Genomic DNA, 25,151 nt, shown 5'->3' with positions numbered 1-25,151 from the left:
CTGATTCTAGCAAACTGGAATGGGTTGCCTCACCGGATCCGGTCACAGACCCTGGTGCTATCTCCGGATGTACGACAGTCCCTGAATTGGTGGCTTTAAACAGCTCACCTCCTCGAGGTTCGCCCCTTTTGGATCCCGGACTGGGTTCGGCTCACGACATATGCCAGTCTTCGGGGTTGGGGGGCGGTGACAGGCTCCTTGTCACTTCAGGGTCTTTGGACAGCGGAGGAAGCGGCTCTCCCCATCAATGTTCTGGAACTAAGAGCCGTGTACAGGGCTCTGCAGTCGGCCGGCACCACTCTTCACGGAAGGGCGGTGCAAGTGCAGTGAGACAACGCCACCACGGTGGCGTACATCAATCACCAGGGAGGAACTCGCAGCCGGGCTGCGATGGCAGAAGTGTCTCACATCCTAACCTGGGCGGAGTGCCACTTTCCTGCGATCTCTGCAGTCTTCATTCCCGGAATCCTCAATTGGGAGGCAGACTTCCTTAGCCATTACGACGTGCATCCAGGGGAATGGTCGATTCATCCAGAGGTATTCCAACTACTCATGGACAAGTAGGGACTGCCGGAGATGGACTTGATGGCCTCTCGTCACAATCACAAGTTGCCCGTGTACAGGTCAAGGACAAGGGACGACGGCGCCAGTCTGGTGGACGCTCTGTAGGTCAGATGGACGTTTCAGCTGGCATATCTGTTTCCTCCGATATCCCTTCTGCCTTGGGTCCTGCGCAAGTTCTAGCAGGACGGAGGCACTCTGGTACTGGTGGCCCCAGCGTGGCCAAGACGTCCGTGGTACTCCAACCTACAGAGTCTGTCCATCGACGTTCCGTACCTTCCTCCTCAGCGGCAGGACTTGTTGTCTCAGGGGCCCTACCTTTACCCGGATCTGGGTCGTCTGTCTTTGACGGCGTGGCTCTTGAGACGGCCGTCTTAAGGTCCCGGGGCTTTTCTAGTTCCGTTATTTCCACCATGCTGAGGGCACGCAAGCCTGCTTCTGCAAGGATTTACCATAGAATGTGGCACACGTACTTTCAGTGGTGTGAGTCCAGAAACTTATGATCCTCAGGTATTCAGAGTTTCAAGGATTCTGGCTTTTCTTCAGTCGGGTTTGGACTTAGGTTTACGCCTTTCCTCTCTGAAGGTGCACGTGTCTGCTTTATCGGTTTGGTACCAACGTAGAATTGCTATGTTACCGGACGTACAGACTTTTTTTCCGGGGTGTTCTCAGGATTCTCCTGGCTATTGCTTCAGCAAGGCTGGTTTCCGAGTTGGGGGCACTTTCATGTAGTCCCCCCTTCTTAATTATTTTCTCCAGGACAGAGCAGTGCTTCGCACTCGTCCTGAGTGTTTACCTAAGGTTGTCTCTAAGTTCCATATCAATCAGGAACTGGTGGTCCCAGCCTTTCAGTCCCCTGATCTTACAGCAGGGGAGACTTCGTTGGACATTGTCCGTGCTCTCAGAGTTTATGTTGATCGGACTGCTTCTGTTCGAAAGTCCGACTCCTTGTTTGTCCTCTTTGGTTTTCATAAGAGGGGTTGGCCTGCCAACAACCAGACTTTGGCCCGTTGGTTTTGTTCTGTTATTAGGGAGGCTTAGATACGAAAGCATTTACCTGTTCCAGCCTCTGTTAAGGCTCATTCCACTCGTTCTGTGGGCCCTTCTTGGGCTGCTAAACGTGGTGCCTCAGCTGTTCAGCTGTGTAAGGCAGCCACTTGGTCTTCGGTTCAAACGTTTCTAAGATTTTATGCGTTTGACACCTTTGCCTCTCAGGATGCATCCTTCGGGCGCAGGATTCTCCTTTCTGCACAGGAGCGTCCCCGCCCTTAGTTGAACTGCTTTGGGACATCCCCAAGGTCAACCCTGTGGACCCCCTATGGACCCTGAAGTAGAAAACAAGAGATATGGTAAGAACTTACCTTTGTTATCTCTGTTTCTACGAAGTCCATAGAGTCCACAGGGCGCCCGCCCTGACGCACCTGGCTTCTAATGGGCTGTGTTGCTGGTCACCGGTATTTCCGTCTCCTTTTTCTGTGAGTATGGTTTCTTGTGTGTTCCAGTCTTCCTTCTCTCTGTTCCATATTCTCCTCCGGCCTAGGCTGCTTACCAAGTGAGGTGCCTGTGGCTCGGGGGCGGGGTATAGAGGAGGACCCAAGTACATCCTGGGAGCTAAAAGCTTAACTGTGTGGTGCCGATGGATCCTGATCCAGCTATATCCCCAAGGTCAACCCTGTGGACCCTATGGACTTCGTAGAAACAGAGATAACAAAGGTAAGTTCTTACCATATCTCTTGTTATCTCTATGTTATCACTATTCTATCTCTATGTTATCCCTACACTATCTCTATGCTATCACTACACTATCTCTATGTTATCTCTACACTATCTCTATGCTATCACTACACTATCTCTATGCTATCACTACACTATCTCTATGTTATCATTACACTATCTCTATGCTATCACTACACTATCTCTATGCTATCACTACACTATCTCTATGTTATCACTACACTATCTCTATGTTATCACCACACTATCTCTATGTTATCACTACACTATCTCTATGCTATCACTACACTATCTCTGTTATCATTACACTATCTCTATGTTATCCCTACACTATCTCTATGTTATCCCTACACTATCTCTATGCTATCACTACACTATCTCTATGTTATCTCTACACTATCTCTATGTTATCTCTACACTATCTCTATGCTATCACTACACTATCTCTATGCTGTCACTATCCTATCTCTATGTTATCCCTACACTATCTCTAGGTTATCACTACACTATCTCTAGGTTATCACTACACTATCTCTGTTATCCCTACACTATCTCTATGTTATCACTACACTATCTCTATGCTATCACTACACTATCTCTATGTTATCACTATCCTATCTCTATGTTATCCCTACACTATCTCTATGTTATCCCTACACTATCTCTATGCTATCACTACACTATCTCTATGTTATCTCTACACTATCTCTATGTTATCCCTACACTATCTCTATGTTATCCCTACACTATCTCTATGCTGTCACTACACTATCTCTATGTTATCTCTACACTATCTCTATGTTATCACTACACTATCTCTATGCTATCACTACACTATCTCTATGTTATCACTACACTATCTCTCTGTTATCACTACTCTATCTCTATATTATCACTACACTATCTCTATGCTATCACTACACTATCTCTATGCTATCACGACACTATCTCTATGCTATCACTACACTATCTCTATGCTATCACTACACTATCTCTATGTTATCACTACACTATCTCTATGTTATCACTACACTATCTCTATGTTATCACTACACTATCTCTATGCTATCACTACACTATCTCTATGTTATCACTACACTATCTCTATGCTATCACTACACTGGCCCTGAATCAGACCCACTCGCAAGCGGCTGTCCGCTCGCAAGTGGGTCGATGGTCTGCACTGAGCATGCGCACGACGGAGGGAGCTCCGTCGTGCGCATGCGCCAGACGCGACGAGCGAAGGAAAGTCCTTCGCTCGTTGTGTCTGATCAAAGGGGGCGTGCTGTCAATGTTGATTGACAGCACGCCCCCTTTGGTGGGCGTGCCGGGGGCGTACCTCCCTGACGGGGGCGTTCCCAAGGGAACGCCTCCCGTCAGAAGCCGGCCCACTGACATCACTAGTGATGTCAGTGGGAGTGATTTTGGCTCTGATAGAGCCAAAATCACTCCGGGCCTTGCGGTTGAAAACCTCAACCGCAGGCTCCGGCTCGCAGTTTCGATGGTCGCGATGGTCACGACCATCGCGGCAATCAGACTGCACGCTCGTATAGGCTGTGGGTGGTGACCCACAGCTATACGAGCGTCCAGGAGGACGCTCCATTTTTATGGAGGGCGGCCCTCATTCAGAGCGTGCGCTCTGCTCAGAGCGTACGGCTCTGAATGAGGGCCACTATCTCTATGTTATCACTACACTATCTCTATGTTATCACTACACAGTCTCTATGCTATCACTACACTATCTCTAAGTTATCACTACACTATCTCTATGTTATCACTACACAGTCTCTATGCTATCACTACACTATCTCTAAGTTATCACTACACTATCTCTATGCTATCACTACACTATCTCTATGCTATCACTACACTATCTCTATGTTATCACTACACTATCTCTATGTTATCACTACACTATCAACTATGCTATCACTACACTATCTCTATGTTATCACTACACTATCTCTATGTTATCACTACACTATCTCTATGCTATCACTACACTATCTCTATGTTATCACTACACTATCTCTATGTTATCACTACACTATCTCTATGTTATCACTACACTATCTATGCTATCACTACACTATCTCTATGCTATCACTACACTATCTATGCTATCACTACACTATCTCTATGCTATCACTACACTATCTCTATGTTATCACTACACTATCTATGCTATCACTACACTATCTATGCTATCACTACACTATCTCTATGCTATCACTACACTATCTCTATGTTATCACTACACTATCTCTATGCTATCTCTATGTTATCACTACACTATCTCTATGCTATCACTACACTATCTCTATGCTATCACTACACTATCTCTATGCTATCACTACACTATCTCTATGTTATCATTACACTATCTCTATGTTATCACTACACTATCTCTATGCTATCACTACACTATCTCTATGTTATCACTACACTATCTGTATGTTATCACTACACTATCTCTATGCTATCACTACACTATCTCTATGCTATCACTACACTATCTCTATGTTATCACTACACTATCTCTATGTTATCACTACACTATCTCTATGTTATCATTACACTATCTCTATGCTATCACTACACTATCTGTATGTTATCACTACACTATCTCTATGTTATCACTACACTATCTCTATGCTATCACTACACTATCTCTATGTTATCACTACACTATCTCTATGCTATCTCTACACTATCTCTATGTTATCATTACACTATCTCTATGCTATCACTACACTATCTGTATGTTATCACTACACTATCTCTATGCTATCACTACACTATCTCTATGTTATCACTACACTATCTCTATGTTATCACTACACTATCTCTATGCTATCACTACACTATCTCTATGCTATCACTACACTATCTCTATGCTATCACTACACTATCTCTATGTTATCACTACACTATCTCTATGTTATCTCTCCACTATCTCTATGTTATCTCTACACTATCTCTATACTATCACTACACTATCTCTATGTTATCTCTACACTATCTCTATACTATCACTACACTATCTCTATGCTATCACTACACTATCTCTATGTTATCACTACACTATCTCTATGTTATCACTACACTATCTCTATGCTATCACTACACTATCTCTATGCTATCACTACACTATCTCTATGCTATCACTACACTATCTCTATGTTATCACTACACTATCTCTATGTTATCTCTCCACTATCTCTATGTTATCTCTACACTATCTCTATACTATCACTACACTATCTCTATGCTATCACTACACTATCTCTATGTTATCACTACACTATCTCTATGTTATCACTACACTATCTCTATGTTATCTCTACACTATCTCTATGTTATCACTACTCTATCTATGCTATCACTACACTATCTCTATGTTATCACTACACTATCTCTATGTTATCACTACACTATCTCTATGTTATCTCTACACTATCTCTATACTATCACTACACTATCTCTATGCTATCACTACACTATCTCTATGTTATCACTACACTATCTCTATGCTATCACTACACTGGCCCTGATTCAGACCCACTCGCAAGCGGCTGTCCGCTCGCAAGTGGGTCGATGGTCTGCACTGAGCATGCACACGACGGAGGGAGCTCCGTCGTGCGCATGCGCCAGACGCGACGAGCGAAGGAAAGTCCTTCGCTCGTTGTGTCTGATCAAAGGGGGCGTGCTGTCGATGTTGATTGACAGCACGCCCCCTTTGGTGGGCGTGCCTCGCTGACGGGGGCGTTCCCCTCCCGTCAGAAGCCGGCCCACTGACATCACTAGTGATGTCAGTGGGAGTGATTTTGGCTCTGATAGAGCCCAAATCACTCCGGGCCTTGCGGTTGAAAACCTCAACTGCAGGCTACGGCTCGCAGTTTCGATGGTCACGACCATCGCGGCCATCAGACTGCACGCTCGTATAGGCTGTGGGTGGTGACCCACAGCTATACGAGCGTCCAGGAGGACGCTCCATTTTTATGGAGGGCGGCCCTCATTCAGAGCGTGCGCTCTGCTCAGAGCGTACGGCTCTGAATGAGGGCCACTATCTCTATGTTATCACTACACTATCTCTATGTTATCACTACACAGTCTCTATGCTATCACTACACTATCTCTAAGTTATCACTACACTATCTCTATGCTATCACTACACCTTCTCTATGTTATCACTACACAGTCTCTATGCTATCACTACACTATCTCTATGCTATCACTACACTATATCTATGCTATCACTACACTATCTCTATGTTATCACTACACTATCTCTATGTTATCACTACACTATCTCTATGTTATCACTACACTATCTCTATGCTATCACTACACTATCTCTATGTTATCACTACACTATCTCTATGCTATCACTACACTATCTCTATGTTATCACTACACTATCTCTATGTTATCACTACACTATCTCTATGTTATCACTACACTATCTCTATGCTATCACTACACTATCTCTATGTTATCACTACACTATCTCTATGTTATCTCTACACTATCTCTATGTTATCACTACATTATCTCTATGTTATCACTACACTATCTCTATGTTATCACTACACTATCTCTATGCTATCACTACACTATCTCTTTGCTATCACTACACTATCTCTATGCTATCACTACACTATCTCTATGTTATCACTACACTATCTCTATGCTATCACTACACTATCTATGTTATCTCTACACTATCTCTATGTTATCTCTACACTATCTCTATGCTATCACTACACTATCTCTATGTTATCACTACACTATCTCTATGCTATCACTACACTATATCTATGTTATCACTACACTATCTCTATGTTATCACTACACTATCTCTATGCTATCACTACTCTATCTATGCTATCACTACTCTATCTCTATGTTATCACTACACTATCTCTATGTTATCTCTACACTATCTCTATGTTATCACTACACTATCTCTATGCTATCACTACACTATCTCTATGCTATCACTACTCTATCTCTATGTTATCACTACACTATCTCTATGTTATCTCTACACTATCTCTATGTTATCACTACACTATCTCTATGCTATCACTACACTATCTCTATGTTATCACTACACTATCTCTATGCTATCACTACACTATCTCTATGTTATCACTACACTATCTCTATGTTATCACTACACTATCTCTATGCTATCACTACACTATCTCTGTTATCACTACACTATCTCTATGCTATCACTACACTATCTCTATGTTATCACTACTCTACCTCTATGCTATCACTACACTATCTCTATGCTATCACTACACTATCTCTATGTTATCACTACACTATCTCTATGCTATCACTACACTATCTCTATGCTATCACTACACTATCTCTATGCTATCACTACACTATATCTATGCTATCTCTACACTATCTCTATGTTATCACTACACTGTCTCTGTGTTATCACTACACTATCTCTATGTTATCACTACACTATCTCTATGTTATCACTACACTACCTCTATGTTATCTCTGCACTATCTCTATGCTATCACTACACTATCTCTATGCTATCACTACACTATCTCTATGCTACCACTACACTATATCTATGTTATCACTACACTATCTCTATGTTATCACTACACTATCTCCATGTTATCACTACACTATCTCTATGCTATCACTACACTATCTCTATGCTATCACTACACTATCTCTATGTTATCACTACACTATCTCTATGTTATCACTACACTATCTCTATGTTATCACTACACTATCTCTGTTATCACTACACTATCTCTATGTTATCTCTACACTATCTCTATGTTATCTCTACACTATCTCTATGCTATCACTACACTATCTCTATGTTATCACTACACTATCTGTATGCTATCACTACACTATCTCTATGCTATCACTACACTATCTCTATGCTATCACTACACTATCTCTATGCTATCACTACACTATCTCTATGTTATCACTACACTATCTCTATGTTATCACTACACTATCTCTATGTTATCACTACACTATCTCTGTTATCACTACACTATCTCTATGTTATCTCTACACTATCTCTATGCTATCACTACACTATCTCTATGCTATCACTACACTATCTCTGTTATCACTACACTATCTCTATATTATCACTACACTATCTCTATGCTATCACTACACTATCTCTATGCTATCACTACACTATCTCTATGTTATCTCTACACTATCTCTATGCTATCACTACACTATCTCTATGCTATCACTACACTATCTCTGTTATCACTACACTATCTCTATATTATCACTACACTATCTCTATGCTATCACTACACTATCTCTATGCTATCTCTACACTATCTCTATGCTATCACTACACTATCTCTATGTTATCACTACACTATCTCTATGTTATCACTACACTATCTCTATGTTATCACTACACTATCTCTATGCTATCACTACACTATCTCTATGTTATCTCTACACTATCTCTATGTTATCTCTACACTATCTCTATATTATCTCTACACTATCTCTATATTATCACTACACTATCTCTATGTTATCTCTACACTATCTCTATGTTATCTCTACACTATCTCTATATTATCTCTACACTATCACTACGCTATCTCTATGCTATCTCTACACTATCTCTATGCTATCACTACACTATCTCTCTGCTTTCCCTTCACTATACTATTCTATACCGCGGGGTGAGTGTACTCGCTTAGCGGGCATGATGTTCCCCAGGCACACGTTATTAGTTTGTTTGTCAGGCTATACATGTACATGTCAGTAATCTTCTTTCTGTGCATTCTTTTCCCGTCATACATGCTGAGCACATACGTGTCCGTCTCTAGGTGACCCACAATGTGCACTCATGGCTGTAATTCACGTGTCTGATGTCACATGGAACAGACAGGAGTATATAGGAATATACTGCCACCAGTCGCTCAGGGTGTATATACTGCCTGACCCAGAACATCAGACGGACACATAGATATGATCCCTGTCACGCAGCACATCCTTGACCCCACACCTGTCTCCTGTCTCCCACAGGTTACACCATCCTCAACCCAGCGCAACTCCTGCGGGTGGAAGAGATAAAAGGGGCGGCACAGGCTGCAGAGAGACGGAAGGAGCAGAATAATAACATTACAGCAGGTAAGGGATAACGCCACCCCTCACTGAGGTGCCCTCCCCCTAATACCCCGCACCGAGGTGCCCTCCCCTTAATACCCCGCACCGAGGTGTCCTCCCCCTAATACCCCACAACGAGGTGCCCTCCCACTAATACCCCACACTGAGTTGCCCTCCCACTAATACCCCGCACCCAGGTACCCTCCCACTAATTCCCCAAACTGAGGTATCCTCCCACCAATACCCCACACTGAGGTGTCCTCCCACCAATACCCCACACTGAGATTCCCTCCCACCAATACCCCACACTGAGGTGCCATCCCACTAATACCCCACACTGAGGTGCCCTCCCACCAATACTCCACACTGAGGTTTCCTCCCACCAATACCCCACACTGAGGTGTCCTCCCACCAATTCCACACACTGAGGTGCCCTACCACCAATAGCCCACACTGAGGTGTCCTCCCACCAATACCCCACACTGAGGTGCCCTCCCACCAATACCCCACACTGAGGTGCCCTCACACCAATTCCACACACTGAGGTGCCCTACCACCAATAGCCCACACTGAGGTGCCCTCCCACCAATAGCCCACACTGAGGTGCCCTCCCACCAATAGCCCACACTGAGGTGCCCTCCCACCAATAGCCCACACTGAGGTGTCCTCCCACCAATACCCCACACTGAGGTGCCCTCCCACTAATACCCCACACTGAAGTGTCCTCCCACCAATACCCCACACTGAGGTGTCCTCCCACCAATACCCCACACTGAGGTGCCCTCCCACCAATACCCCACACTGAGGTGCCCTCACACCTATACCCCACACTGAGGTAGAGCTCCCACTAATACCCCACACTGAGGTGTCCTCCCACCAATACCCCACACTGAGGTGTCCTCCCACCAATACCCCACACTGAGGTGTCCTCCCACCAATACCCCACACTGAGGTGCCCTCCCACCAATACCCCACACTGAGGTGCCCTCACACCTATACCCCACACTGAGGTAGAGCTCCCACTAATACCCCACACTGAGGTATCCTCCCACCAATACCCCACACTGAGGTGCCCTCCCACCAATACCCCACACTGAGGTGTCCTCCCACCAATACCCCACACTGAGATGCCCTCCCACCAATACCCCACACCGAGGTGCCCTCCCACCAATACTCCACACTGAGGTTTCCTCCCACCAATACCCCACACTGAGGTGTCCTCCCACCAATTCCACACACTGAGGTGCCCTACCACCAATAGCCCACACTGAGGTGTCCTCCCACCAATAGCCCACACTGAGGTGTCCTCCCACTAGTAGCCCACACTGAGGTGTCCTCCCACCAGTAGCCCACACTGAGGTGCCCTCCCACCAATAGCCCACACTGAGGTGCCCTCCCACCAATAGCCCACACTGAGGTGCCCTCCCACCAATAGCCCACACTGAGGTGCCCTCCCACCAATAGCCCACACTGAGGTGCCCTCCCACCAATAGCCCACACTGAAGTGCCCTCCCAGCAATAGCCCACGCTGAAGTGCCCTCCCACCAATAGCCCACACTGAGGTGCCCTCCCACCTATACCCCACACTGAGGTAGAGCTCCCACTAATACCCCACACTGAGGTGTCCTCCCACCAATACCCCACACTGAGGTGTCCTCCCACCAATACCCCACACTGAGGTGTCCTCCCACCAATACCCCACACTGAGGTGTCCTCCCACCAATACCCCACACTGAGGTGCCCTCCCACCAGTAGCCCACACTGAGGTGCCCTCCCACCAATAGCCCACACTGAGGTGCCCTCCCACCAATAGCCCACACTGAGGTGCCCTCCCACCAATAGCCCACACTGAGGTGCCCTCCCACCAATAGCCCACACTGAGGTGTCCTCCCACCAATACCCCACACTGAGGTGCCCTCCCACTAATACCCCACACTGAGGTGTCCTCCCACCAATACCCCACACTGAGGTGTCCTCCCACCAATACCCCACACTGAGGTGCCCTCCCACCAATACCCCACACTGAGGTGCCCTCACACCTATACCCCACACTGAGGTAGAGCTCCCACTAATACCCCACACTGAGGTGTCCTCCCACCAATACCCCACACTGAGGTGTCCTCCCACCAATACCCCACACTGAGGTGTCCTCCCACCAATACCCCACACTGAGGTGCCCTCCCACCAAAACCCCACACTGAGGTGCCCTCACACCTATACCCCACACTCAGGTAGAGCTCCCACTAATACCCCACACTGAGGTATCCTCCCACCAATACCCCACACTGAGGTGCCCTCCCACCAATACCCCACACTGAGGTGTCCTCCCACCAATACCCCACACTGAGATGCCCTCCCACCAATACCCCACACCGAGGTGCCCTCCCACCAATACTCCACACTGAGGTTTCCTCCCACCAATACTCCACACTGAGGTGTCCTCCCACCAATTCCACACACTGAGGTGCCCTACCACCAATAGCCCACACTGAGGTGTCCTCCCACCAATAGCCCACACTGAGGTGTCCTCCCACTAGTAGCCCACACTGAGGTGTCCTCCCACTAGTAGCCCACACTGAGGTGTCCTCCCACCAGTAGCCCACACTGAGGTGCCCTCCCACCAATAGCCCACACTGAGGTGCCCTCCCACCAATAGCCCACACTGAGGTGCCCTCCCACCAATAGCCCACACTGAGGTGCCCTCCCACCAATAGCCCACACTGAGGTGCCCTCCCACCAATAGCCCACACTGAAGTGCCCTCCCAGCAATAGCCCACGCTGAAGTGCCCTCCCACCAATAGCCCACACTGAGGTGCCCTCCCACCTATACCCCACACTGAGGTAGAGCTCCCACTAATACCCCACACTGAGGTGTCCTCCCACCAATACCCCACACTGAGGTGTCCTCCCACCAATACCCCACACTGAGGTGTCCTCCCACCAATACCCCACACTGAGGTGTCCTCCCACCAATACCCCACACTGAGGTGCCCTCCCACCAGTAGCCCACACTGAGGTGTACTCCCACCAGTAGCCCACACTGAGTTGTCCTCCCACCAGTAGCCCACACTGAGGTGTCCTCCCACCAATAGCCCACACTGAGGTGCCCTCCCACCAATAGCCCACACTGAGGTGCCCACCCACCAATACCCCACACTGAGGTGCCCTCCCACCAATAGCCCACACTGAGGTGCCCTCCCACCAATAGCCCACACTGAGGTGCTCTCCCACCAATACCCCACACAGAGCCTCACTGTTATACTGAGCACATTCACACACAGCCTCACTGTTATACTCAGCACACTCACACACAGCCTCACTGTTATACTCAGCACACTCACACACAGCCTCACTGTTATACTCAGCACACTCACACACAGCCTCACTGTTATACTCAGCACACTCACACACAGCCTCACTGTTATACTCAGCACACTCACACACAGCCTCACTGTTATACTCAGCACACTCACACACAGCCTCACTGTTATACTCAGCACACTCACACACAGCCTCACTGTTATACTCAGCACACTCACACACAGCCTCACTGTTATACTCAGCACACTCACACACAGAGCCTCACTGTTATACCCAGCACACTCACACACAGCCTCACTGTTATACTCAGCACACTCACACACAGCCTCACTGTTATACTCAACACACTCACACACAGCCTCACTGTTATACTCAGCACACTCACACACAGCCTCACTGTTATACTCAGCACACTCACACACATCCTCACTGTTATACTCAGCACACTCACACAGATCCTCACTGTTATACTCAGCACACTCACACACAGCCTCACTGTTATACTCAGCACACTCACACACAGAGCCTCACTGTTATACTCAGCACACTCACACACAGCCTCACTGTTAAACTCAGCACACTCACACACAGCCTCACTGTTAAACTCAGCACACTCACACACAGAGCCTCACTGTTATACCCAGCACACTCACACACAGCCTCACTGTTATACTCAGCACACTCACACACAGCCTCACTGTTATACTCAGCACACTCACACACAGCCTCACTGTTATACTCAGCACACTCACACACAGCCTCACTGTTATACTCAGCACACTCACACACATCCTCACTGTTATACTCAGCACACTCACACAGATCCTCACTGTTATACTCAGCACACTCACACACAGCCTCACTGTTATACTCAGCACACTCACACACAGAGCCTCACTGTTATACTCAGCACACTCACACACAGCCTCACTGTTAAACTCAGCACACTCACACACAGAGCCTCACTGTTATACTCAGCACACCCACACACAGCCTCACTGTTATACTCAGCACACTCACACACAGCCTCACTGTTATACTCAGCACACTCACACACAGCCTCACTGTTATACTCAGCACACTCACACACAGAGCCTCACTGTTATACTCAGCACACTCACACACAGAGCCTCACTGTTATACTCAGCAAACTCACACACAGCCTCACAGTTATACTCAGCACACTCACACACAGAGCCTCACTGTTATACTCAGCACACTCACACACAGCCTCACTGTTATACTCAGCACACTCACACACACAGCCTCACTGTTATACTAAGCACACTCACACACAGCCTCACTGTTATACTCAGCACACTCACACAGAGCCTCACTGTTATACTCGGCACACTCACACACAGCCTCACTGTTATACTCGGCACACTCACACACAGCCTCACTGTTATACTCGGCACACTCACACACAGAGCCTCACTGTTATACTCGGCACACTCACACACAGAGCCTCACTGTTATACTCGGCACACTCACACACAGCCTCACTGTTATACTCAGCACACTCACACACAGCCTCACTGTTATACCCAGCACACTCACACACAGCCTCACTGTTATACTCAGCCTCACTGTTATACTCAGCACACTCACACACAGCCTCACTGTTATACTCAGCACACTCACACACAGAGCCTCACTGTTATACTCAGCACACTCACACACAGCCTCACTTTATACTCAGCACACTCACACACAGCCTCACTGTTATACTCAGCACACTCACACACAGCCTCACTGTTATACTCAGCACACTCACACAGCCTCACTGTTATACTCAGCACACTCACACACAGCCTCACTGTTATACTCAGCACACTCACACACAGAGCCTCACTGTTATACTCAGCACACTCACACACAGCCTCACTGTTATACTCAGCACACTCACACACAGCCTCACTGTTATACTCAGCACACTCACACACAGCCTCACTGTTATACTCAGCACACTCTCATACAGCCTCACTGTTATACTCAGCACACTCACACACAGAGCCTCACTGTTATACTCAGCACACTCACACACAGCCTCACTGTTATACTCAGCACACTCACACACACAGCCTCACTGTTATACTCAGCACACTCACACACAGCCTCACTGTTATACTCAGCACACTCACACACAGCCTCACTGTTATACTCAGCACACTCTCATACAGCCTCACTGTTATACTCAGCACACTCACACACAGCCTCACTGTTATACCCAGCACACTCACACACAGCCTCACTTTATACTCAGCACACTCACACACAGCCTCACTGTTATACTCAGCACACTCACATACAGCCTCACTGTTATACTCAGCACACTCACACACAGCCTCACTGTTATACTCAGCACACTCACACACAGCCTCACTGTTATACTCAGCACACTCACACACACAGCCTCACTGTTATATTCAGCACACTCACACACAGCCTCACTGTTATACTCAGCACACTCACACACAGCCTCACTGTTATACTCAGCACACTCACACACAGCCTCACTGTTATACTCAGCACACTCACACACAGCCTCACTGTTATACTCAGCACACTCACACACACAGCCTCACTGTTATACTCAGCACACTCACACACACAGCCTCACTGTTATACTCAGCACACTCACACACACAGCCTCACTGTTGTACTCGGCACACTCACACACAGCCTCACTGTTATACTCGGCACACTCACACACAGCCTCACTGTTATACTCAGCACACTCACACACACAGCCTCACTGTTATACTCAGCACACTCACACACACAGCCTCACTGTTATATTCAGCACACTCACACACAGCCTCACTGTTATACTCGGCACACTCACACACAGAGCCTCACTGTTATACTCAGCACACTCACACAGATCCTCACTGTTATACTCAGCACACTCACACAGAGCCTCACTGTTATACTCAGCACACTCACACACACAGCCTCACTGTTATACTCAGCACACTCACACACAGCCTCACTGTTATACTCAGCACACTCACACACACAGCCTCACTGTTATACTCAGCACACTCACACACATCCTCACTGTTATACTCAGCACACTCACACACAGCCTCACTGTTATACTCAGCACACTCACACACAGCCTCACTGTTATACTCAGCACACTCACACACAGCCTCACTGTTATACTCAGCACACTCACACACAGCCTCACTGTTATACTCAGCACACTCACACACAGCCTCACTGTTATACTCAGCACACTCACACAGCCTCACTGTTATACTCAGCACACTCACACACAGCCTCACTGATATACTCAGCACACTCACACACAGAGCCTCACTGTTATACTCAGCACACTCACACACAGCCTCACTGTTATACTCAGCACACTCACACACAGCCTCACTGTTATACTCAGCACACTCACACACACAGCCTCACTGTTATACTCAGCACACTCACACACAGCCTCACTGTTATACTCAGCACACTCACACACAGCCTCACTGTTATACTCAGCACACTCACACACAGCCTCACTGTTATACTCAGCACACTCACACACAGCCTCACTGTTATACTCAGCACACTCACACACAGCCTCACTGTTATACTCAGCACACTCACACACAGCTTCACTGTTATACTCAGCACACTCACACACAGAGCCTCACTGTTATACTCACCACACTCACACACACAGCCTCACTGTTATACTCAGCACACTCACACACAGAGCCTCACTTTTCTACTCGGCACACTCACACACAGCCTCACTGTTATACTCAGCACACTCACACACAGCCTCACTGTTATACTCAGCACACTCACACACAGCCTCACTGTTATACTCACCACACTCACACACAGAGCCTCACTGTTATACTCAGCACACTCACACACACAGCCTCACTGTTATACTCAGCACACTCACACACAGCCTCACTGTTATACTCAGCACACTCACACTCAGCTTCACTGTTGGCACACTCACACAGAGCCTCACTGTTGGCACACTCACAGGACTACCCACCATAGGACTTACCGTGTGTCTTTCCCCAGGAGCACCCGTTTTTAACCCAGACATCTCATTGTGGATTCGGGAAGTGGTGGAAGATAATTCAGAGTCCCAGAAGTCTCAGCATCCTGCGACGTGGGAGAGCCCCAACTCAGGTGATTATTATGGGGATTCATGACATGAGAGTTACCTTCCTCTATCCCTCACCATATCCTTATAGCACATCCTCTTCTGTGGTAGTTACCTCATCTCTATCCCTCACCATATCCATATAGCACATCCTCTTCTGTGACAGTTACCTCATCTCAATTCCTCACCATATCCGTATAGCACATCCTCTTCTGTGACAGTTACCTCATCTCTATCCCTCACCATATCCGTATAGCACATCCTGTTCTGTGACAGTTACCTCATCTCTATCCCTCACCATATCCGTATAGCACATCCTCTTCTGTGACAGTTACCTCATCTCTATCCCTCACCATATCCGTATAGCACATCCTCTTCTGTGGTAGTTACGTCATCTCTATTCCTCACCATATCCGTATAGCACATCCTCTTCTGTGACAGTTACCTCATCTCTATCCCTCACCATATCCGTATAGCACATCCTCTTCTGTGACAGTTACTTCATCTCTATTCCTCACCATATCCGTATAGCACATCCTCATCTGTGGTAGTTACCTCATCTCTATCCCTCACCATATCCGTATAGCACATCCTCTTCTGTGGTAGTTACCTCATCTCTATCCCTCACCATATCCGTATAGCACATCCTCTTCTGTGACAGTTACCTCATCTCTATCACTCACCATATCCGTATAGCACATCCTCTTCTGTGGTAGTTACCTCATCTCTATCCCTCACCATATCCGTATAGCACATCCTCTTCTGTGGTAGTTACCTCATCTCTGTTCCTCACCATATTCGTGTAGCACATCCTCTTCTGTGACAGTTACCTCATCTTTATCTCTCACCATATCCGTATAGCACATCCTCTTCTGTGACAGTTACCTCATCTCAATCCTCACCATATCCGTATAGCACATCCTCTTCTGTGACAGTTACGTCATCTCTATCCCTCACCATATCCATATAGCACATCCTCTTCTGTGACAGTTATCTCATCTCTATCCCTCACCATATCCGTATAGCACATCCTCTTCTGTGACAGTTTCCTCATCTCTGTTCCTCACCATATCCGTATGGCACATCCTCTTCTGTGACAGTTACCTCATCTCTATCCCTCACCATATCCATATAGCACATCCTCTTCTGTGACAGTTACCTCATCTCTATTCCTCACCATATCCGTATAGCACATCCTCTTCTGTGACATTTACCTCATCTCTATTCCTCACCATATACATATAGCACATCCTCTTCTGTGACAGTTACCTCATCTCCCTTCCTCACTATTTCCGTATAACACATCCTCTTCTGTGACAGTTACCTCATCTCTATCCCTCACCATATCCGTATAGCACATCCTCTTCTGTGACAGTTACCTCCCTCTATCCCTCACCATATCCGTATAGCACATCCTCTTCTGTGACAGTTACCTCATCTCTGTTCCTCACCATATCCGTGTAGCACATCCTCTTTTGTGACAGTTACCTCATCTCTATCCCTCACTATATCCGTATAGCACATCCTCGTCTGTGACAGTTACCTCATCTCTATCCCTCACCATATCCGTATAGCACATCCTCTTCTGTGACAGTTACCTCATCTCTGTCCCTCACCATATCCGTACAGCACATCCTCTTCTGTCGTAGTTACCTCATCTCTATTCCTCACCATATCTGTATAGCACATCCTCTTCTGTGACAGTTACCTCATCTCTATTCCTCACCATATCCGTATAGCACATCCTCTTCTGTGACAGTTACCTCATCTCCCTTCCTCACTATATCCGTATAGCACATCCTCTTCTGTGACAGTTACCTCATCTCTATCCCTCACCATATCCGTATAGCACATCCTCGTCTGTGACAGTTACCTCATCTCTATCCCTCACCTTATCCGTATAGCACATCCTCTTCTGTGACAGTTACCTCCCTCTATCCCTCACCATATCCGTATAGCACATCCTCTTCTGTGGTAGTTACCTCATCTCTATCCCTCACCATATCCGTATAGCACATCCTCTTCTGTGGTAGTTACCTCATCTCTATCCCTCACCTTATCCGTATAGCACATCCTCTTCTGTGACAGTTACCTCATCTCTATCCCTCACCATATCCGTATAGCACATCCTGTTCTGTGACAGTTACCTTCCTCTATCCCTCACCATATCCGTATAGCACATCCTCTTCTGTGACAGTTACTTCATCTCTATTCCTCACCATATCCGTATAGCACTTCCTCTTCTGTGACAGTTATCTCATCTCTATTCCTCACCATATCCGTATAGCACATCCTGTTCTGTGACAGTTACCTCATCTCTATTCCTCACCATATCCGTATAGCACATCCTCTTCTGTGACAGTTACCTCATCTCTATCCCTCACCATATCCGTATAGCACATCCTCTTCTGTGACAGTTACTTCATCTCTATTCCTCACCATATCCGTATAGCACATCCTCTTCTGTGACAGTTACTTCATCTCTATTCCTCACCATATCCGTATAGCACATCCTCTTCTGTGACAGTTACCCCATCTCTATCCCTCACCATATTCGTATAGCACATCCTCGTCTGTGACAGTTACCTCATCTCTATCCCTCACCATATCCGTATAGCACATCCTCTTCTGTGACAGTTACCTCCCTCTATCCCTCACCATATCCGTATAGCACATCCTGTTCTGTGACAGTTACCTCATCTCTATCCCTCACCATATCCGTATAGCACATCCTCTTCTGTGACAGTTACCTCCCTCTATCCCTCACCATATCCGTATAGCACATCCTCTTCTGTGACAGTTACCTCATCTCTGTTCCTCACCATATCCGTATAGCACATCCTCTTCTGTGACAGTTACCTCATCTCTATCCCTCACCATATCCGTATAGCACATCCTCTTCTGTGACAGTTACCTCATCTCTGTCCCTCACCATATCCGTACAGCACATCCTCTTCTGTCGTAGTTACCTCATCTCTATTCCTCACCATATCTGTATAGCACATCCTCTTCTGTGACAGTTACCTCATCTCTATTCCTCACCATATCCGTATAGCACATCCTCTGCTGTGACAGTTACCTCATCTCTATTCCTCACCATATCCGTATAGCACATCCTCTTCTGTGACAGTTACCTCATCTCCCTTCCTCACTATATCCGTATAGCACATCCTCTTCTGTGACAGTTACCTCATCTCTATCCCTCACCATATCCGTATAGCACATCCTCGTCTGTGACAGTTACCTCATCTCTATCCCTCACCTTATCCGTATAGCACATCCTCTTCTGTGACAGTTACCTCCCTCTATCCCTCACCATATCCGTATAGCACATCCTCTTCTGTGGTAGTTACCTCATCTCTATCCCTCACCATATCCGTATAGCACATCCTCTTCTGTGGTAGTTACCTCATCTCTATCCCTCACCTTATCCGTATAGCACATCCTCTTCTGTGACAGTTACCTCATCTCTATCCCTCACCATATCCGTATAGCACATCCTGTTCTGTGACAGTTACCTTCCTCTATCCCTCACCATATCCGTATAGCACATCCTCTTCTGTGACAGTTACTTCATCTCTATTCCTCACCATATCCGTATAGCACTTCCTCTTCTGTGACAGTTATCTCATCTCTATTCCTCACCATATCCGTATAGCACATCCTCTTCTGTGACAGTTACTTCATCTCTATTCCTCACCATATCCGTATAGCACATCCTCTTCTGTGACAGTTACCTCATCTCTATCCCTCACCATATCCGTATAGCACATCCTCTTCTGTGACAGTTACCTCCCTCTATCCCTCACCATATCCGTATAGCACATCCTCTTATGTGACAGTTACCTCATCTCTGTTCCTCACCATATCCGTATAGCACTTCCTCTTCTAAGACAGTTACCTCATCTTTATCTCTCACCTTATACATATAACACATCCTATGACGTGACAGACATTTACCTTTTATACCATATCCGTATAACATATCTTTCACCATGACAGACCATATCCGTATAGCACATCCTATGTGGGCAAATGCTATAATACCTCACTCAGAGCTCCGCACAAATGCAGTTTCCTAAGATGAACCATGTTATAGACAATTAGAAATCTAGTTTGGGTAAGAGAGAGTGCAGCTATCAGTGAGTTATATCAGCCCCTTCATGATGAGGACACTTTTATATTTTGGACTGTTGCCGGCATAGATTTGGCTTGGCATTGTATCGTAGTAAGTGTTGTCTTGTTTCATGGGCAGTATGCGGACGAACAATAAGGAAAGTGGAGAGATATTAACGCCTCATGATTTCTGTCCCCCAGTATGTGGATCCACAAATATTTATAATCACCTAGTACCCCTCGTAATACCACAGCATATAGCAGGATTTCATACACGGTCTGACGCATTTCTATGGTCCGGGCACATTAGGTTCCCTGGTTTATGCTTCTTTCTAAGTTTGGGGCAAGGATGGGATAAACATGGGCTGACTGTCATTGAGTTTTGCATTGGAAGGGGGTAATATTGTTTGTTTTATGTAATATTCAGTAGAACCCACAGAGTGAGACAATGGTCTGATAGATCTCCCTGCTTACTCATGTTATTATTAGTTGCCATGAGGACTTAATGGCAGCTTACATGTTAGGTTGCAGGTAACACTAAATTCTCAGGGACATGATCCTCTGCCTCTAAATGTGAATGCAGTGTGCTAGGTGATCAGAATGAGGAAGTCACTATGAATGCAGTGTGCTAGGTGATTGGAATGTGGAAGTCACTATGAATGCAGTGTGCTAGGTGATTAGAATGAGGAAGTCACTATGAATGCAGTGTGCTAGGTGATTAGAATGTGGAAGATGCTGTGAAAGCAGTGTGCTAGGTGATTAGAATGTTGAAGATGCTGTGAATGCAGTGTGCTAGGTGATTGGAATGTGGAAGTCACTGTGAATGCAGTGTGCTAGGTGATCAGAATATGGAAGTCTCTGTGAATGCAGTGTGCTAGGTGATTGGAATGTGGAAGTCTCTGTGAATGCAGTGTGCTAGGTGATCAGAATGTGGAAGTCACTGAGAATGCAGTGTGCTAGGTGATCAGAATATGGAAATCTCTGTGAATGCAGTGTGCTAGGTGATCAGAATGTGGAAGTCACTGTGAATGCAGTGTGCTAGGTGATTAGAATGTGGAAGTCACTATGAATGCAGTATGCTAGGTGATTAGAATGTGGAAGATGCTGTGAATGCAGTGTGCTAGGTGATTGGAATGTGGAAGTCACTGTGAATGCAGTGTGCTAGGTGATTGGAATGTGGAAGTCACTGTGAATGCAATGTGCTAGATGATCAGAATGTGGAAGTCACTATTAATGCAGTGTGCTAGGTGATTGAAATGTGGAAGTCACTATGAATGCAGTGTGCTAGGTGATCGGAATGTGGAAGATGCTGTGATGCAGTGTGCTAGGTGATCAGAATGTGGAAGTCACTATGAATGCAGTGTGCTATGTGATCAGAATGTGGAAGTCACTATGAATGCAGTGTGCTAGGTGATCAGAATGTGGAAGATGCTGTGAAGGCAGTGTGCTAGGTGATCAGAATGAGGAAGTCGCTGTGAAATCAGTGTGCTAGGTGATCGGAATGTGGAAGATGCTGTGAATGCAGTATGCTAGGTGATCAGAATGTGGAAGTCACTGTGAATGCAGTGTGCTAGGTGATCAGAATGTGGAAGTCACTATGAATGCAGAGTACTAGGTGTTCAGAATGTGGAAGTCACTGTGAATGCAGTGTGCTAGGTGATCAGAATGTGGAAGATGCTGTGAATGCAGTGTGCTAGGTGATCAGAATGTGGAAGTCACTGTGAATGCAGTGTGCTAGGTGATTGGAATGTGGAAGTCATTGTGAATGCAGTGTGCTAGGTGATCAGAATGAGGAAGTCACTATGAATGCAGTGTGCTAGGTGATCAGAATGAGGAAGTCGCTGTGAAATCAGTGTGCTAGGTGATCGGAATGTGGAAGATGCTGTGAATGCAGTATGCTAGGTGATCAGAATGTGGAAGTCACTGTGAATGCAGTGTGCTAGGTGATCAGAATGTGGAAGTCACTATGAATGCAGAGTACTAGGTGTTCAGAATGTGGAAGTCACTGTGAATGCAGTGTGCTAGGTGATCAGAATGTGGAAGATGCTGTGAATGCAGTGTGCTAGGTGATCAGAATGTGGAAGTCACTGTGAATGCAGTGTTCTAGGTGATTGGAATGTGGAAGTCACTGTGAATGCAGTGTGCTAGGTGATCAGAATGAGGAAGTCACTATGAATGCAGTGTGCTAGGTGATCAGAATGTGGAAGTTACTATGAATGCAGTGTACTAGGTGATTGGAATGTGGAAGATGCTGTGAATGCAGTGTGCTAGGTAATCAGAATGTGGAAGTCACTGTGAATACAGTGTGCTAGGTGATTGGATTATGGAAGTCTCTGTGAATGCAGTGTGCTAGGTGATCAGAATGTGGAAGTCACTGAGAATGCAGTGTGCTAGGTGATCAGAATATGGAAGTCTCTGTGAATGCAGTGTGCTAGGTGATCTGAATGTGGAAGTCACTGTGAATGCAGTGTGCTAGGTGATTAGAATGTGGAAGTCACTATGAATGCAGTATGCTAGGTGATTAGAATGTGGAAGATGCTGTGAATGCAGTGTGCTAGGTGATTTGAATGTGGAAGTCACTGTGAATGCAGTGTGCTAGGTGATTGGAATGTGGAAGTCACTATGAATGCAGTGTGCTAGGTGATCAGAATGTGGAAGTCACTATGAATGCAGTGTGCTAGGTGATCAGAATGTGGAAGATGCTGTGAATGCAGTGTGCTAGGTGATTGGAATGTGGAAGTCACTGTGAATGCAGTGTGCTAGGTGATTGGAATGTGGAAGTCACTGTGAATGCAATGTGCTAGATGATCAGAATGTGGAAGTCACTATTAATGCAGTGTGCTAGGTGATTGAAATGTGGAAGTCACTATGAATGCAGTGTGCTAGGTGATCGGAATGTGGAAGATGCTGTGATGCAGTGTGCTAGGTGATCAGAATGTGGAAGTCACTATGAATGCAGTGTGCTATGTGATCAGAATGTGGAAGTCACTATGAATGCAGTGTGCTAGGTGATCAGAATGTGGAAGATGCTGTGAAGGCAGTGTGCTAGGTGATCAGAATGAGGAAGTCGCTGTGAAATCAGTGTGCTAGGTGATCGGAATGTGGAAGATGCTGTGAATGCAGTATGCTAGGTGATCAGAATGTGGAAGTCACTGTGAATGCAGTGTGCTAGGTGATCAGAATGTGGAAGTCACTATGAATGCAGAGTACTAGGTGTTCAGAATGTGGAAGTCACTGTGAATGCAGTGTGCTAGGTGATCAGAATGTGGAAGATGCTGTGAATGCAGTGTGCTAGGTGATCAGAATGTGGAAGTCACTGTGAATGCAGTGTGCTAGGTGATTGGAATGTGGAAGTCATTGTGAATGCAGTGTGCTAGGTGATCAGAATGAGGAAGTCACTATGAATGCAGTGTGCTAGGTGATCAGAATGAGGAAGTCGCTGTGAAATCAGTGTGCTAGGTGATCGGAATGTGGAAGATGCTGTGAATGCAGTATGCTAGGTGATCAGAATGTGGAAGTCACTGTGAATGCAGTGTGCTAGGTGATCAGAATGTGGAAGTCACTATGAATGCAGAGTACTAGGTGTTCAGAATGTGGAAGTCACTGTGAATGCAGTGTGCTAGGTGATCAGAATGTGGAAGATGCTGTGAATGCAGTGTGCTAGGTGATCAGAATGTGGAAGTCACTGTGAATGCAGTGTTCTAGGTGATTGGAATGTGGAAGTCACTGTGAATGCAGTGTGCTAGGTGATCAGAATGAGGAAGTCACTATGAATGCAGTGTGCTAGGTGATCAGAATGTGGAAGTTACTATGAATGCAGTGTACTAGGTGATTGGAATGTGGAAGATGCTGTGAATGCAGTGTGCTAGGTAATCAGAATGTGGAAGTCACTGTGAATACAGTGTGCTAGGTGATTGGATTATGGAAGTCTCTGTGAATGCAGTGTGCTAGGTGATCAGAATGTGGAAGTCACTGAGAATGCAGTGTGCTAGGTGATCAGAATATGGAAGTCTCTGTGAATGCAGTGTGCTAGGTGATCTGAATGTGGAAGTCACTGTGAATGCAGTGTGCTAGGTGATTAGAATGTGGAAGTCACTATGAATGCAGTATGCTAGGTGATTAGAATGTGGAA

General features: G+C 46.2%; 1 protein-coding gene across 1 annotated transcript in view; it reads left to right on the top strand.

Moving 5' to 3' along the window:
* Positions 1-25,151, top strand: part of LOC148523428 (zinc finger protein 777-like) — a 90,622-nt gene that overhangs the window by 24,789 nt on the left and 40,682 nt on the right. Inside the window, exons 4-5 of the mRNA XM_088473307.1 lie at positions 9,367-9,471; positions 16,819-16,929. Of these exons, the coding sequence (XP_088329433.1) occupies positions 9,367-9,471; positions 16,819-16,929 (216 nt within the window). The remainder of the gene's footprint in view (positions 1-9,366; positions 9,472-16,818; positions 16,930-25,151) is intronic.

This window comes from Taudactylus pleione, unplaced genomic scaffold, assembly GCF_031769625.1.
Source record: "Taudactylus pleione unplaced genomic scaffold, aTauple2 ptg000134l, whole genome shotgun sequence".
Lineage (NCBI taxonomy): Eukaryota > Metazoa > Chordata > Amphibia > Anura > Myobatrachidae > Taudactylus > Taudactylus pleione.
This window is presented reverse-complemented; position numbering and strand designations above follow the sequence as displayed.